Raw genomic sequence first — 16,395 nt, 5'->3', positions numbered from 1 at the left:
ATCAAGGAAGACTTTACCTGAGATAATAAATTTTGCTTTAGTCGAGAAGTAAATGATGTATGTCTAATATACATATGTAGAGCTTATCATTAGTTTGCGTCACATAATTTGTGTTTTTGCACTGTAGTATCAGTTTTGATGATCGATTTTGAGCTACGATATCTTAAACTATCTACACATTTTAATAAATATTATTCCGCACATGGAAGTCGTCACGCGAATGTAATGGAATAGTTATTAAACAATCGACTCAGCGGATCCAAAGACCAGGAATATGATCCAGCCGATCAAGTTAATGCCAGCCGCCGCACTAAAGACCATTGGCCAACTCTGCGTCAGCTCCAGGATGTGGCCTGCCAGGTACACGCCAAGGAAGCCAGGTATGGCGCCCACTGTGTTCATAAGGCCAAAGACGCTGCCGGAATGCAAGGGCGCTAAGTCTTGAGGATTCACAGTCACCGCGTTGTTGTGGAAGCCTGTGCCGCCAATGATGATGGTCATACAAATTAGAGCCGTGTGGAAGTCCGTGGTGCGGCTCATCACAAACAGCGCCACGTTTTGCGAGGCAAAGCAACAGCTTTGAATTAACTTCCGCACTGTTGTCGTAGACCACTCCCGGGCTATGAGCCGTGTGGTCAAGTACTTGGCGAAGAAGGTGCACGGCGGCAATGCCAGCCAGGGTATCATGTTGACCACCCAGCCCTTGGCATGGGGAAACCCATCGTGGAAATATGTTGGCAGCCATGAGAGCAGCACAAAGAAGCAGTTCATCTCGCAGGCGTGCGTCAGCACACAGGCCCAGAACGACAGCCGACTAAAGAAACGCAACCAGGGCACAGACGCCTCCGTGAGCGCCTTATTACCGCAGAGGCGCGCCGGTGTCGAGATATTAATGATTCGATTGCGTTCCCCAGCCATGGCATAATAGCGTAATACCAGAGCCCAGGCGAGCCCCATCAAGCCGATCACACGAAACACATACGACCAGCCGAAGTAGTCCAGCACAAAGGAGCCCAAGATGCCAGTTAAAAGCGTCCCCATGGCCGAGCCCGAGGTAAGCAGGCCAAAGAAGCTGCTGCGCTCACTTTGACAAAGATTCTGCAAGCAGAAACAACATCAAAAATATATAAAGATAAAGCTTTCAAGTGTAATCTTTTACCTGACTAGTCAAGCTGATCATGCTTGGAAAATGCACGCCCTGCAGCGCACCGTTAAGAATTCGTATGGTCACAATGATTGGTATCGTATAGCTCTTGACCGACGCCGCCGACCAGATAATCGTGGGCATTAGAAATGTGATGATGGACCATCCAAGGGCAGCAAACAATATAACACGCTGCCCACCGAAACGATCGCTGAAATAGCCGCCCATCACCTGGGTCAGCGTGTAGCCCCAGAAGAAGGAGCTGAGCACTGTGCCGGAATCGGTTTTGCTCCACTTTTGTGCGGCTGCCACCGCAGGCACCAGCAGCGGCATCGTCGTGCGGGTCGAATACAGCATACAAGTGCCCGTGAGGAGCGTAATGAACCAGACGCGTTTTTCATGCCTGCAAATGAGTATAAGTATTTGAATAAGGAGACTCGATGATATAACCTAGTACGTGCCTGCTCCAAATACTTTGTGTGTCCACAAGTTCGCCACGCAGCAGCGAATACTTTAGTTTTTCGTCCATAACGGAGCTGTCGATGATGGATTATAGTATTTACTGCTGATACTGAACGTCCCTCACGCCATGCATTTCAATTTCCGCAGCTGTGGCGCTTGTCGCTTAAGCATTTTTATTATCACAACAGTCCAAAACTTTAGTTGGGTTTCTCTTTATTTACAATAAACTATTTCTTTACTTGCGTACGTTGGCGTTGGCGTTTAGTTTTTACGTGGCCAATTTGCTGCTTGGGATTAAACGGTATTTAGTGAGCTACAAATGCAAAACTATTGAGTTTGTGCGTTCCATCTATGCGCTACTTTACAGAGTTGAGCTGCCAATCTAAATAATATATTTAGCGATCCGTTTTGCTACACATTCACCACAATGTAATTTCAAATTAAAACTCAAAATATTATCAATAAATTATTGTATTGTATATATTATCTATTTATGTACATTGAATTAGCTTTGTATTAAATGCCTTGTGTAGCGCACACCAGCCCTTGCCACATATTCCGACCGAAATCAGCTGTTTTTGCGCTGTCATTTACAAATCACAGATGCAATGCACTGTAGTGCTACCATACATTTTATGTTGGCGCGTAATTTGAATTTTTATACCTTAATTATCGTAGTATATAATTCGATTAGCCAACATATTTAGTTTTATTTAAATTAAATCGCGACTAGCGAATATTATTGAAAAGAACGGGAAGGAAAAGGAAGGGAAGACAAAACAGAAAGAATGATAATTAAAGTTTGTTTTTTGTTTTTTTGTTTTTATTATGTATATAGATATTTAATTCATGTGTAGAATAGCAGGATAAGACAAATAACGTGAAATAAATACTCTAGCAATGCGCTGATATAAACAGTTACTCGTCCAGCGTGAGATGCACATTAGCGGAGGGATGCAGGCCAAGCTCCTTCAATGTGGCCTCATTGTGCTCCGCTTCGAGAGACTTGCGCGGAAAGGCACAAATCAGCTTGTAGCCCTCCAATGGTATGTGCTTGTGCGTTTGGCGTATATATAGGCGTAAGGTCTTTAACTTGGTATCCGAAGGCCACCTCAATTGGATGACCTCTTCGCCGCCGGCGGCGTCGAGTAGACGCAACTTCAATGCAGTTAGCTCCTCTGTCTGAGAGCCCAATTGAGCATCGTAAGAGATGGCGGCGCCTTTGAGTTCATCCTCGTCAAACTCCTCCAGGCTCTCACAGTCACTGGCATTGTTGTTGGCGTTGTTGTTGGTCGCATTTGTGGTGGTTTCTGCAGTTCCACCGTTTTCATTCATTGAGTTCTTGATGGCTAGGGCCAGTTGCTCCTCCTCGGTTAGTTCCAGCAGCTTGGCTCGTTTCTTGGGAATGCCACCGGTTGAAGAGGAGCACGAGGCAATGTCTTCCTGATCATCGTCGTCATCGATTTGTATGGATGTGCGTTTTGAGGAGCTTGCCTCTTCGAGAGAAAAGCCACGATGATCGCGCAAAAATTGCCGCAAGTCCGGCAGAACATTTTCTTGATTGGGCTCTGGACTACGCCAGACCTCCTCGCCCGTGCGTGGATCGATGATACACAAATAGGGCAGCTTGGCACAGTGATAAAAGGCCACAAACCGCCGTCCTTCCGAGCTATCGTTGTCCACCTGCCAGAGCACAAACTGTCGACGTACTAGTTGCTTTAGCTCCTTGCTGCTCCACACATCGCGATTCATTGTCTGTGATTGAAAATTGTCGCCCTGTACGTTAACAAGCAGCCAGCGCTCGCGCTTGCTGGCAAATTCACGAGCCGCTGCCAGGGATCCAGAGTATAGAATATCTGTGGGCGGGCGGAAGAGATCACCAAGGCGGGATGAAGTGCTGCCGCCTGAGCGGCCCTGTAACGACATGGCTTGCCCGGCCACAACCATTTGGGCCGAACGCTCGCGACGTCGACGATGTGTACTCGGATCGGAGTAAACGCCAGTGGCTTGAAGCTGTTCCTCCATTAAGGCGCCCTCGCGTGCAAAGTCACGCAGTGGGCAAACTTTAACTCGCTGGGAGACGCGAGACAAACGACTGTTATTACTGCTTCCAGACGCAAAAAAATTATCATCCTCCGGTAGAATCAGTTGCTCCCGCACTGGTGCAATGGGTGCACGCACCTCGTCCTCGTCTGCAGCGCCTGCCGTGGATGCGGATGTAGAAGCGCCATTGGTGGCACTATTGCCGTTGCCACCTTGCTCGAAAAACAAAGCAACGGCTGCCGCCACATCGTTGGCACAGGCGCCAAGATAGTGTTTTGCCTCCTCCGCAGTGCAAGCAGTCACTTCCACCACGCGCTCGATTAGCTCGTCTGTTGTTGCTGCATTGCCACTCGACATTGCGGTGCAGCGAGTCAAATGGACTTTATCGATTTCTTAAATTTAGAAGTTTGTGGATTTGTCGTATAATGCTCAAAGCTGACACTTGAAACAAAAACTTAAACTTTTATTAGATGTGAAATGCAAATGTATGCAAACTTGTAGTGCTGTAAGGCGCTCGAAATATGTGAGGTATTGTTTGAGACTAAACAGCACAGAGTAATCGGTACTATCGATATATAATATCAAATAGAGAAGAGAGTATGTTGTAACTGCTATTTCTAGATATAATTCCTCATCGTATTCATCCCTAAATTTGCACGGCTTCTCTCTCCAACACAGATTGTAAATAAGGCAGCAACAGTTAAATTCCCAGTCACAGGTACATCGACTGTGCGCATCTCTAATCAACAGTATATCTCTGCGTCGGGTGCACGCAAAAAACGGTTCGCGATAAGACTTCTTAATTATAAAAATATAATTCTCAAAATAATGACTAATGCGCGCGTAGTCTAAATTCACCAATGCCGAAAAGTCTTGTGTATGCGTAACGCCCGGTAACGGCTTGCAACAAAGCCACTGCGCCAATAGGGAATACCAATTCCAATACAAAGCAAAAATTACAAGTTCTCACTTTGTGCCTCTATAGTATAACGGAAGAATGTGTTAAGTGTGCGTTAAATAGTTGCAAGATTTATTGAAAGCGTTATCATTGGCTGCTGCTGCTCCTGCTGGCTGAGTGCATTCGATCTGTTAATCGCATCTCGCCCGCTGCCTCTCTGCTGACGTCACAAAATGGTCTCGTTGATAAAAAACCAATTGCTCAAGCATTTGTCCATGTAAGTGTCATCATAAATGAGTTAGTATGAAATTGAATTATAAGCTCTATGCTAATTATGGCCTTGCAGTGGTTGGTCGCCTGCTCGGTTGCTCCGGCGCCAGTTGCTGTGGGAAATTAAATTGATTTTTCCCAGCTCTGCTGCTGCTGTTGCTCTGTTTAGTTGCTGTTGTTGTTGTTGCTTTAACGTCGTTGTCTCTGCGTGTATTGGTGTGCCGTTCTGTTCTTGGTGTGTGTGTGTAGATTTTTGCAGCCTCTCAACACTTGCACAAGGGGTCGCTTGTTTATTGGCTGCCCCCTTTGCCTTCCAAGAGTAACAAGTGAATGACTGCGTCTCCCTGTCTCTCTCTGTCGCACTCCTTCACTGCTGGCTTACAGCTGTTATCAACAAAAATAAGCTTTTCATTTATAAACATTTTTAACTGACTCCCCGTATTGGCAAGGGTTTCAATATGTTTATGTGTGAACATATTGCAAATATATTTCTATATATACATATATATTTGATATATCTATATGTGTATAAATATGTTATAAATATTGTCAGCTGGATAAATAAAAGTTATGCAGTAGAAATTTCATTGATTTTTAGTATAAATAATCGTTTATATAACTACATGGAATATGCATGTACAAATTTACAATATTAAAATTGTAAGAGCTTATCAGTTGGTTTGTTTTAATGATAAGGGTTGTTGATTAAGCACGTCTTAGAACTTTAGAACCCTCTTCCAGCTAATGTCTATCATTCACTTCATTTACATATAACCTATTCGAAGCTCTCTTTCTATCCATTCAGTCTTATAAATACTTACTCTATTTAAAGCTATACATGTCTGTCTAAATAAACATTTACTTATTTCTGAGTGTGTGTATTCACGCGATAAAAGGCTCACTTTCGTTTTCGCCCCGGTGGCTCAGTTTATTGTTGTCCTAAAACTTATTTTACTTTTTATTTACACACAATTAAGCTGCAAACAAACTAACTTTATGGTAGGACTTAAATGTTAATGCAAGGCAAACTTGTTGCCTTTTATCTCTTATCTCCCTCACCTATCATCCCCGCCCATTTGATAAAAATATAAGCAGCAGCTCATTTAAGTAAAAAGTTTCTGCTGTACCTCAAATAAACTTTTCAACATTACAAACTTTTAAGCTGGCCCTTTCAAAGCATTTCATTGGAATACTTAAGTAAATACATATTACTTATAAATAGATTATAAATACATAAGTATTAACTTAAGGAGCAGCTTATAAAACTGGCATTCGGAAAGAACGGCATTAAATTTAAAATTAACGACATTCAAATCCAAAATGAGAGAAATACATATATGTAGTTGCTAAGTAACTTGATTGATATAAAAGTATATATAGTAAATGACTTTTTATGCAATCTTATCTGACTGCTTTCCATATAAATCCAAAACTTTATCAGTCATTCTGTTGGCATATCTATTAAATAACAGTTAATACATACATATCTATAGCCAATGAGAAATTAGGAATATTCAAGACATGCAGTTGAGTTAAGGAAAAGAGTAGTAATAGCTAAAGTATAAATATGCAAAATAAACTAAGGCAAATTAAATAGAGACATTAGTTAACTGATTAAAAATTATTATTATAATTTTTTTTTTTTTTTCAAGTCTTAGATTGGTAGAAGAATTCAGATCTGAAAAAAAGAAATTAAACCGCAATTAATTTATACTAAGAGTGTTAAAACATTAATGTTTCAGCATTTGCATTTAAGTACTCAAGAACTCTATTCACTCAATACTTAGACAGACATCTCCTTTGTTGAGCTTGAGCAGGCAAATCAGCGTCGATTCAATCAATATTTGGATTTCAATTATGCACGCAAGACATTTACTTGAAAGACGTTTACTTGAAATGGGTCAATTGATGGCAACCGACGGGTCACTGGCGCCACTTGTTGGTGACAGCTTTGATAACTGAAATAAACGGCTTTTAATATCGTCTATTACATTACCCCATTCTAATAGCTACACGAAGAACCTATCATCGGACAAAATCAATTTGAGCACATTTCGAGGCGAGGGTGAGCTCTCCAATCTGGAATTGGATGAGCGCGTGCTGACAGAGCTGTTGGAGCTGCCCAGTTGGCTGCGCCTGACGTCAGCCTGGTGCAATCATGTCTCGTTTCGCATTAGCTGGACCAAGCTGAAAAGCGTGCCCATAACGCTGGTAAGTGCACCATGTTTTCCATTTATTATTTAATATAGTTACGGTAATTTGATTCTGCTCTCCATAGACGCTGGACGAGGTACGCATCACCATCGAGACCTGCAACCCCACGACGCGCGATCCTAGCGCTACCGCCGCAGCGCTGCCACAAGTGCCTCAGGGTAAATACAGCTTCATACACAAGGTCGTCGACGGCATCACCATTGTGGTGAACACGGTCAATGTGAATTTTGTGAGCGCCGCATTCACAGCCTCGGTGCAAATGTCGCGCATTCGCGTCGAGTCCAAGACGCCAAAGTGGGTCAATGCCGATTTGCGTCTGACGCGGCTCAAGGACGGCCAGAAGGGCATTATATTGATCTTCAAAGAGCTCTCTTGGCAAACGGTGCGTATCGAGGCCAGTTCCACTCAGGATAAGTCATTGACCCCGCTGCGTTTGCTCACGAACCATGCGCGCTGTCGCATCACGATACGCAAACGCCTGGCAGACTGCACATTGCTGGCATCGCGCCTGGTGCTCATACTGGACGATCTGCTGTGGGTGCTGACCGACTCACAGCTGAAGGCAGCACTGCACTTCGTTGACTCACTTTCCGGATTGATAAAGGCCGCCACGCATGCCACTCAGAAGACAAAGGCTGCGCGTAAGCTTCAGGTGAGTCGAACGTCTATTAGAGAGTATTCGAATTAACTTTGTCTTCTATCCAGACCCTGCCCGAATACCAGGCGCAGGTGGCGCAGCAGCAGAATCGTCTCTCGGAATCGGTACACCTGACGACGGCACAGCGAACGTTCAATGCATTTGATGTGCGCGAAACCTCGTATCATTTCTTCAGTCAGCGCATCGATTTGCACTTGTGCGACGATGAGGGCGATGGGCGCTCGAGCTACCCGGAACTGGACAAAGGTGGTGCTCTGCAGGTGTCAGTGACTGCGTTTCAGGTGGACTATTATCCTTATCATTTGGCCAAATCGGATCGCTCGCACTGGGCCAAGTACAAGGAGGCGTCGGTGGCGCCGGCGCTATGGCTGAAAGAATCGCTGAATGCATTCCGGGAGGCAGTGCTCAATCTTAGCCAACCCAATAGACCGGCCACGCATGCACCGCTAGAACGCAGCGCGCCCGCTTCGCCCATTATGTTGAATGCATCGCTGCTGAATTCTCAATTCGCTAGTGCTGGACCCGGCCCCGGCTCCAATGGTAGCAGCACGCCCACTGCAGCAGCGGCTGCCGGCAGCTCAAGCTCGGCCGGTGGCTCCGGCAATGCCTCGGCCAGCAGTCAATATACTCAGGCAGCCCAGCAGCGCAGCACGTTGGAGAACTTGGCCAAATTAATGAGCGCTTGTGTCATACTGCGAATCGAGGACTTTACACTGTATCGAGTCACTACGTCGGGCAAAAAGCAAATGCCCAAAGAGTTTGTCTCAGGTAAGAACTAATTGCAACACTCTAAATACCTGCACAAAACACAAACAAATTGTAGACAATTCACACCTGATGTACAGAGTCAAGCTCATAACAGCTAAAGTGCGCTGTTATTTAACCAGCGCTTAACAGAACTGTTATAAGTTAACAGAACTTCAGTACCAGTTCTTAGCAGTCACAGACTAATGAGAAAAATCATATTTAACGAATTACTGCTTTAGAAGAGTTTTATTTTGGATTTAATTGATCTCTAGGCACATTATTTTAAACTAATTGTAAAGTTATTATCAAATAGTGATTTAGTAAAATATAACTAAGTACTTGTTAAGCTTCAACAGATTTTTTTCTGAAAACATAAAAACAGAATTTTGTAACAATCAAATATTCTCGTCAACGGTATATAGACTACCATCAGAGTTTATGCAATTGCATTACACCATACAATACGCACATACACCCACATACACACATTCCCACACCTAACACCCATACGTAACCACAGACACGCCCCTATTATGCTTACACAGCATTTTCTTTTAAACTAATTTATCTTTCTCTTGTTCTCTCTGCTTGTTCCTTTTGTTACGTTACTTTTCACACAATGCTCATGATTCTCATTTGCCGTCATGACATCTCATCATCTCACTGTCTCGTTTGTAAAACGCTTTTGTTGTTTGATATTGTTGTTATTGTTGTTAATGTAGCACAACACAAAAGGAAAACCAAATCTTCAGGTGAATATCATGCAAACATTGCGCCTTAAGACAGGGACCGAATTAAATAGATCTACACTGAATTATTTACTTTAGTAACTCTAACTAAACTAAACGAAGCTTTAGCAGCTATGGCAGTGTATGATCTTTTGATTTGGTCCCTTGCCAAATTGTTCGTGTGTATCATTTGTAATTTGCTTTAGGATAAACAAACTGTCCTAAATTAAACTAATAAATACATCTGATTACAGGTGATAAGGATCGATACTCGTTTCCCGCCGAGATGCCCATAGTGCATGCCGAGTACACGTATTTCTATTATCCCGGCGATTTTGTATTTCCGCGTAAGTGTTTGCCAATATTAAAATGATGTATTTGAATGCAATTAATTTTCATTGTTATTTTGCAGTACCGCCTTCAAAGATGTTCGTGCACATTAATCCGCTGCAGGTGCATTTTGATCTGAGCTCGATATTGTGGCTGAATTCGTTTGGTTTGAATCTGCACGAGAGTTTGCTGCGCACCAGCGTCGGCTCCCAGACCACGCTGCAGCAACAGCCGCAGAGCACGCGCGGCTCCATTGCCTCCAATGCCTCCTATGGCTCCAATGGCACACAGATGGCCGCTGCGCTGAGCTTGGAGCAGGAGCCAAATCTGATGTACATGGACGTCAAGGTGGAGGCGATAATGCCGCGCGTGGTCATGGAAGCGGCGCTGGATGCGCCCAATCAAAAGGATCGCCCCAAGACAATGCTAATCCAGATTTCTCGCTTCGCCCTGACCAACATACGCGAGATGGGCAGCTCACGTGCGGATTTGGCCCAGGCCCTGCATTCCCTGCAGGAGGGCTCGCTGGTCTTTGGTTCCGGTTTTCCCTCTGTCGAGGGTGACATGTGCATCGTTACGGATCGCATTCTATCTCATGTGGCCGCCTCAGATGTTAGCATGATGTCGGCGCCGATGTCGCCAACGCAGGCGCAATTGCCGCGATCGGCATCCACGCAGTACCTGTCGCGCTACGCAATGTGGTCGGAGCCGCGTGATGTTTGGTGCATTAAATTGGATCCCATATGGGTGGATTTTCTTGGTGCCCGATCGCTAGGCCCGAATAAAGCAATACCGTTTGTGGATGCGGTGCCCATCACGCTCTGGCTGCACTCTGGAGGCGCAGCACAGGCGCAGGCACAGCTGGATGTGGGCAAATGTCAGAGCACAACCAGCTCGCAGATGGAGAGTATGGGACTGACGCCATTGCCTACGCTGCCACCATTGCCGCGCAATCCCTTCCTGAGCGAAGAGGATGTGCGTGTCGTGCAGCCACCGGCCGAAGAGGCTGCCACGCCCGTAGAACGTTGCGCCGATATACATGCGATTGCACACATATCGAACTTGGTCAGCTTGCAAATAGATCACTTTCAATTGTTGTTCCTGCTGCGTCTGGCTGAAGAGTTCAACGAAATGTCCACGTTCCTTAATCTCGATGCGGAGCGCATCTTGCAAAAGGTAGGTCAGCGGCCATTAAAAAGGAATAATTGATATGAACTTTTATTTTTCCATTTATCTGCAGCAAAATCAACAAAAGTCCATCATATTTGGGTGTGTTGTGCCACAGATTGAGGTGACGCTGGTGATGCCATCGCCAACACCTGGTAAGGAATCGAGTGGTGGTGATGCTGAAAGTGTCTTACCCGATTCAGCTAGTTTGGGTGATGATTTACACATGAATAGTAAGAATTATATATCTTTTGTTGTCTCTCTTTCAAAAACTCTTTAGTTTTAAATCTATCTAAGCGCTAGCGTTAACCAAACTAACAGAACTGTTTTTGATCTGCTCAATCTCTAACATAATCACGAAACAAAGCATACTACTAACAAAAACTCACAAGTAGTTCTCACTGATTAGTGCTTCTTAATCAGTCCAACACACAGCCCCCTCTTAAATTCCCATTTAGGAACTGTTTTCATTTGGTTTTCATTTCATTATTTGTATTTGATGCTGTACTTTTGCTTATTTGTCCTTAAGAAACTCTTTAATTATCAAATTGTAGGAACTTACACGTAGGACTCCAAGTCACTTATTGTTAATCTTCAAATAATGGGAAAGTTTTCCTGAAGGCCGAATGGAACTTTTTTTATCAAATAAAAGAATTTTTTAAATCTTATCACAATTCGCATTGTGGTAATGTGATAGATATTTCTTATCGATAATAAATTCTATGTGGCTTGCTAGAATACTCAACCCATAAATAATCTCGCATGTTTTGTACTAAACTAACGCAAAAGCTAATTAGTGACTAACTATCATATATTGTAAAAGATGAACGAAATGCTAAACTCTCAGCACGATTTGTATAAACCAGTCACCGATTTCACAGGCGGAAACATAACGTGGCCCACTCCTCCGCCGTTGGATCAACTGAAGAGCAATACGTTTGGCAGCGTCGAGACTCCATCGCCCGTAACCAATGATCCGCCCTTTGATAGTGGCATTCATATATCCAATCCAAATACACATGGGTTAGTTCTCACCCAATTGAAAGCTATTTGCTTGTGATCTAATTTATTTGATATTTCCAGTTATAATGTACAAATTCAGAGCACCCCAACGTTGGCTTCCTCTACGCCAAGTCAGGGCTCACGGCCTGACACTGGCATCTCCATGCAATCGCAATCAGTATCGTCTGCCTCGAAAAGCTTGAAGGGCACAGCGCGCCCTGGTACGGGTAGCGACGCTGTGCCTAGCATTACCAAGGAAATCAATTCGGGTCTTATGTCCATGAAGAAGGGCTTCTCTAGTTTTATGACTTCCATTGATTCGGCCATCAAGTCCGGAACGCCCAATGATGATGCCAGTGATACCTTCTCCGTTCAGAGCGACATTAGCTCCGATTCGGAGAATTTTGCAATAGTAATGGGTGATGACAAGACAATGGACTGCATGGACGTTATGTTCCGTCTCAATCCATTCACGAACGACAACAACATGAAGGCCTCGCCCGTTGAGGTGGCCAGCGAGGTTTACGAGGAGCCGAGCAGCTACAAGACAAACATGTCCTCACCATCAGAGCCCTCAGAAGCTAGCACTTGGCGGCGCCGGGATCTAGTCTCCATGGCCACCTTTAGGTTGCAATTGCATTCTAGTTGGTTTTTAATTCAGATTCTCATTTAATCTATTTCTATTTTATTCTAATTTAAATGTAGATTAACCACAGTGGAGCTTATACGTCAGCAGGAGGGTCCCAAATCCTCGGTGCGTTTGCAGGTGTCGGCTGTTTCCTGTGATGAATGCGGCGCAATACCCTGGGATGAATTGCAGGTTCGCAAGATTTTGTTTATATATTTTCAACTTTTTTTTTTTTTTTTTAATTTCATTATAATGTCTACACTATTATTTTCTCTCTTTTATACGATTTGAGTTTTGTATATAAGCAAATAATTTCGTTGTGTTTTCAATTTTACAATTATTTATTTTAAACTTTTTTCTGAAACTTTATTAAATGTTTTTTGCCTAAACTTTCATAACGTTTTCTGCATGCTCCGATCAATCTCTACTGAATATCTATCAAAGAAACAATTGATTTCAATGATTATTTAGTAATACATTTTACTGTAAGATAAACTTCTCATATATAATCATTTTCTCATTATATTTTCTCTTTTCTCTAAAAACCGTATATATTTTCATAAAAAAAAAAAAATATCAAACAAAAATCGATCTCAATGTGTGCTAATTAAATACGAATATTGTGCTCAACGTTTAATTTACTCTATAAACAACAACGAACACTGTAAATTGAATTACGACAACAACATCTACATGACACATTTTCTAAAACAACAACAACTACTACAACAACAACAACAACCAACACTCTTCAACAACAACAAAACAGATCGCGCATCAAGCGAACAAGGTATAGAAAAAAAGCTCAACTACAAAATTGAAATTCTCTATTAACAGCTAACTTGATTTGTTTATGATTTATGCCGCTTTTGTATATACTTATTAACAAATATTTAAATGCCCTTTTAATTTAATGTTTACATTTTTCAACAAGTTTTATTTCGTTTTTCTCTGTAGTTAACTTTTGGTGTTGGCTTCTGTTGCCAGCGCTGCTGCGGTTTGAAAGCGTTTTTGGCCACTAGTTAAAGTAGTTAAATATTTATTAGTTATACTTTACGAACATATGCTAGTTTGAACGGGTTATTTGCTCTTACATATATATAAATATATATGCAATTACTCAACAAGTTAATATAAAGTCTGAAATAATGTAGGCAGCTTTTCTTTGTTGAATTGTTTATTATTTGATATGAATGTTTTTTTAAGCATGCCTCCTCATGCGCCCCGATGCCTATATCTGCGAGCCTTCCCAGATACTAAACAATTTAAATAGTGCATACAATTTGGATTAACTAGTTAATTTTTACTTTGTAGTACCCAATTTTAAGTTAGGTTTATATTTTTAAGTTCTCGTTAATTTTATTTTGCGAATTGGCTTGGTCATAGCTACACTTAGGTTTGCAGGCGTTCACATCTCAGCTGGGCATATACGAATCGAACTTCTAACGATCCACATGAGAACAACTACTAAAACAACTAAAACAACAATAACAACACTAACTGGAAACGTACATTTGCTTTAACAATTGGCGCTTTAACATATTAAAGACCTAAACACTAAATAAACACGCTGCTTAGCCCTAATGACAACTACTAAAACTGAAATTAACTCTGCTTCTTAGTATATCTTTAACATAACATCAATCTCCCACACACACACCCACACAAATACACACACCCAAACGCACTCACACACACATACATACGTTCACAGCAGACTGCATGTGTGTAAGTGCTTACTGCTTTGCATGTTTGTAGTGATTGTTGTGCATGCAAGTTCAACTACTAGTAGAGTATTTTGCTTAGTATGGGGGCACATTGATTCATTTTGCGGTTCACTTGCAGACCAAGTTTGGAGCACGCTGTAAGGCCTGGAATCTGGCGCCTTACAATCCAGAAGCGCCGCCCTGCATCAAACTGCGCCTCGAAGAGACTCTAAACATGCCCAAGGAAATTGGTGGATTGATTGATCGCAAGCGTATACAAAGGTAGTTATTTGTGATTCATAGATGACAGCTTAACATTGCCTTATTTGCTTTCTTATCTTTGATATTCACAGCTGGTTTACGCATCATGCCGAGATACACGTGAAGGACATTAATATGGATTTGTCCATGAGCACAGTGATTGGTCTAGCTGACCTGGCTGAGGATGAGATAATAACGCCGCCTATGCCCGTTTCGGTAAACTTGCTATTTGGCCTAAAATGCCTATAACTCATTTGTTTTGTCTTTTAGATATACCTGGAAAACGTGCGAATCAATTTGCTGGAAGATCGTCCGCCAGTCAATATTACTTCGCCGGGACCAGTGCCCATTAATTTGTGTATTGGACGCATGCACTTGGAGCGCGACAAAACTGGCCAGCTCAACATACAGCCCATAGGTGTGCTAATAACTAACTCGGCATAGTTTAAGATTCGTGTATACATTTGCCACATTTGCAGATACAAATATCAGCGCTGACCAGCAGCAGACTTTGAATGGCGCCTTGCGTGGCACAACACGCGAACGCGATCGTGAGCTGCTCTCCATGCAACTGGTTATGCAGCAAATGAAGCTTGACAACGAGCATATGCGTAAACAGCTCGTCGATTCCAAGGTCAACACAGAGAATTACAGGCAAGTGTGACATTTCACACCGTTATAAGAAATGTTAAATTCTATTCGAATATCCGAATAGGCAAAAGACCAGACAGGAAACGGATGTTCTGCGTTCATATTTGAAGGCAGCACAGGATGATATTAGCATATTGCTAGAAGAGAAGAAGGCCTTGTTAGATACCATACGCTCCATGCAGGTATATTTTCAATTACATTCAACAATACCACATTGCACTGACACAAACTTCCACACTCACTTAACTGTCTATTTGTCTATCTGTACACGTCTAAATGTTGTTCGTACGTTTTTGTCGTTTTACACGTTATGTACTTGTTGTTTTGCGTGAGAAGTTGAAATACGTTAGCCTTAAGAATACCACAAATAATAATGCAAGGACTAAAGGTCAGTCACTTATTGCACGCATGAATCTTACTTATGACACCTACACACAGAAACACCTAACTATTTGATGCATGTATATCCCGCCTCATTCTTAAAAGTCCACTTCTAATTAATATCTTTCGTTTTGTAGATACAATTGACCTCATCGAATATGACCCGGAAGAATGATGGAAACAGGTAGCACAACTGCATGGACTGCATACAATGCTGCGGCGAGAACAATAATGCCTAGGCCTAGTATGCGATATAGTCAATGCCATTGCCAAACAGAGACGTCCCCGAGTCATTTGTCGCTTTTATCATCGATACATTGCGTTGAGTTTAGCAGAAGACTGAGCCGTACTAAACACGGACACTATTCACGTTGCCGTTCGTCGTCATATACTTACGTACATAGTTCGACTATATACTATTATACTATTACTAACTATACTATATATTTGTATTGGTTTTATATTTTTAAGCTGATGTTTGCTATCGTTCCAAAGAATGTTTTCCTTTTACAAAAAAGTATCTTGAAATCGATTTTATTGTTTTGTTTATTTTAATTTTTTATTTTTGTATTATCATTGCTAGGTCTTCAAAAGCAGCAATTTTTAAATATATAGCACATTGTTAATTATTTTACAAGCGAGTTAATCAAATGAGTATATTGCTACCTGTGTATGTAAACGTGTAAATCAAATTGATATTACGCGAAACTAAAAAAAAAAAAAAACGAAAAACATTGTATATTCAATAGATATTGATAACATATTGTTGTGATTCATGATCATATCAAAATACTAAATGCTAGTAACTATACGTATTATGTACGACTATTATTATGTATTTGTGTATGTATTGCTGTTGTTATCCGTGTGCTAACTAGCAAATTAATTGGCCAAACCTATTAACTCATAGTATTTCAGGACTACATAATTGTAGATCTCCCAAATCATTGATTTTTTATTCAAATTCATTGCATTCCACAACTGATAGTCATTGTTTTTTGTTTATTTAGATAATACTATATATATACATGCTCCCACATACACACTATACTAATCAAAATGTTCTACTCTAAAATAAATCAAAAGTACCATAATGTTGAAAGAT

The 16,395-nt window shown here is 41.9% G+C and overlaps 3 protein-coding genes across 12 annotated transcripts; 1 reads left to right on the top strand and 2 right to left on the bottom strand.

Moving 5' to 3' along the window:
• Positions 1-18: 18 nt before the first annotated feature.
• LOC6577749 (solute carrier family 17 member 9) lies at positions 19-2,155 on the bottom strand. The gene is made up of 3 exons (XM_002003660.4): positions 1,606-2,155; positions 1,160-1,547; positions 19-1,098 (listed from the first exon to the last, which is right to left on the bottom strand). The coding sequence occupies exons 1-3, from the start codon at positions 1,671-1,673 to the stop codon at positions 238-240; spliced, it is 1,317 nt and encodes a 438-aa protein (XP_002003696.2). The 5' UTR covers positions 1,674-2,155; the 3' UTR covers positions 19-237.
• Positions 2,156-2,401: 246 nt separating this feature from the next.
• On the bottom strand, positions 2,402-4,190 carry LOC6577748 (UBX domain-containing protein 7). Its single transcript, XM_002003659.4, has one exon. It carries the CDS (start codon positions 4,004-4,006, stop codon positions 2,525-2,527), a length of 1,482 nt encoding a protein of 493 aa, XP_002003695.1. The 5' UTR covers positions 4,007-4,190; the 3' UTR covers positions 2,402-2,524.
• A 119-nt stretch (positions 4,191-4,309) lies between these two features.
• On the top strand, positions 4,310-16,033 carry LOC6577747 (UHRF1-binding protein 1). Of its 10 annotated transcripts, none has more exons than XM_044008982.1 (18): positions 4,310-4,824; positions 6,827-7,028; positions 7,096-7,683; positions 7,737-8,457; positions 9,419-9,511; positions 9,577-10,670; positions 10,735-10,894; positions 11,543-11,684; positions 11,745-12,290; positions 12,369-12,483; positions 13,061-13,081; positions 14,137-14,279; positions 14,351-14,474; positions 14,529-14,676; positions 14,738-14,912; positions 14,974-15,091; positions 15,246-15,297; positions 15,428-15,465. In XM_044008982.1, the coding sequence occupies exons 1-18, from the start codon at positions 4,781-4,783 to the stop codon at positions 15,463-15,465; spliced, it is 4,524 nt and encodes a 1,507-aa protein (XP_043864917.1). In that variant the 5' UTR covers positions 4,310-4,780. The 10 variants fall into 10 exon arrangements, with proteins under 10 accessions (XP_043864917.1, XP_043864911.1, XP_043864915.1 ...); XM_044008980.1 differs by lacking the exon at positions 15,246-15,297 and adding an exon at positions 9,159-9,188 and having other exon boundaries at positions 4,311-4,824; positions 10,735-10,816; positions 15,428-16,033; XM_044008979.1 differs by lacking the exon at positions 15,246-15,297 and adding an exon at positions 9,159-9,188 and having other exon boundaries at positions 4,311-4,824; positions 10,735-10,816; positions 11,528-11,684; positions 15,428-16,033.
• The last annotated feature ends 362 nt before the right edge of the window (positions 16,034-16,395 follow it).

Source organism: Drosophila mojavensis, unplaced genomic scaffold, assembly GCF_018153725.1.
Source record: "Drosophila mojavensis isolate 15081-1352.22 unplaced genomic scaffold, ASM1815372v1 contig_36, whole genome shotgun sequence".
NCBI classification, from domain to species: Eukaryota; Metazoa; Arthropoda; class Insecta; order Diptera; family Drosophilidae; genus Drosophila; species Drosophila mojavensis.
This window is presented reverse-complemented; position numbering and strand designations above follow the sequence as displayed.

Bases quoted from the DNA above. Each gene is read 5' to 3' on its own strand.
- LOC6577749 (XM_002003660.4), bottom strand. From the start codon at position 1,673: ATGGACGAAAAACTAAAGTATTCGCTGCTGCGTGGCGAACTTGTGGAC. The intron at 1,548-1,605 runs GCACGTACTAGG...ACTCATTTGCAG, and splicing joins ACACAAAGTATTTGGAGCAG to GCATGAAAAACGCGTCTGGT. The intron at 1,099-1,159 runs GTAAAAGATTAC...TTCTGCTTGCAG, and splicing joins TGATCAGCTTGACTAGTCAG to AATCTTTGTCAAAGTGAGCG.
- LOC6577748 (XM_002003659.4), bottom strand. From the start codon at position 4,006: ATGTCGAGTGGCAATGCAGCAACAACAGACGAGCTAATCGAGCGCGTG.
- LOC6577747 (XM_044008974.1), top strand. From the start codon at position 4,781: ATGGTCTCGTTGATAAAAAACCAATTGCTCAAGCATTTGTCCAT. The intron at 12,484-13,060 runs GTTCGCAAGATT...ACAACAAAACAG, and splicing joins TACCCTGGGATGAATTGCAG to ATCGCGCATCAAGCGAACAA. The intron at 13,082-14,136 runs GTATAGAAAAAA...GTTCACTTGCAG, and splicing joins TCGCGCATCAAGCGAACAAG to ACCAAGTTTGGAGCACGCTG.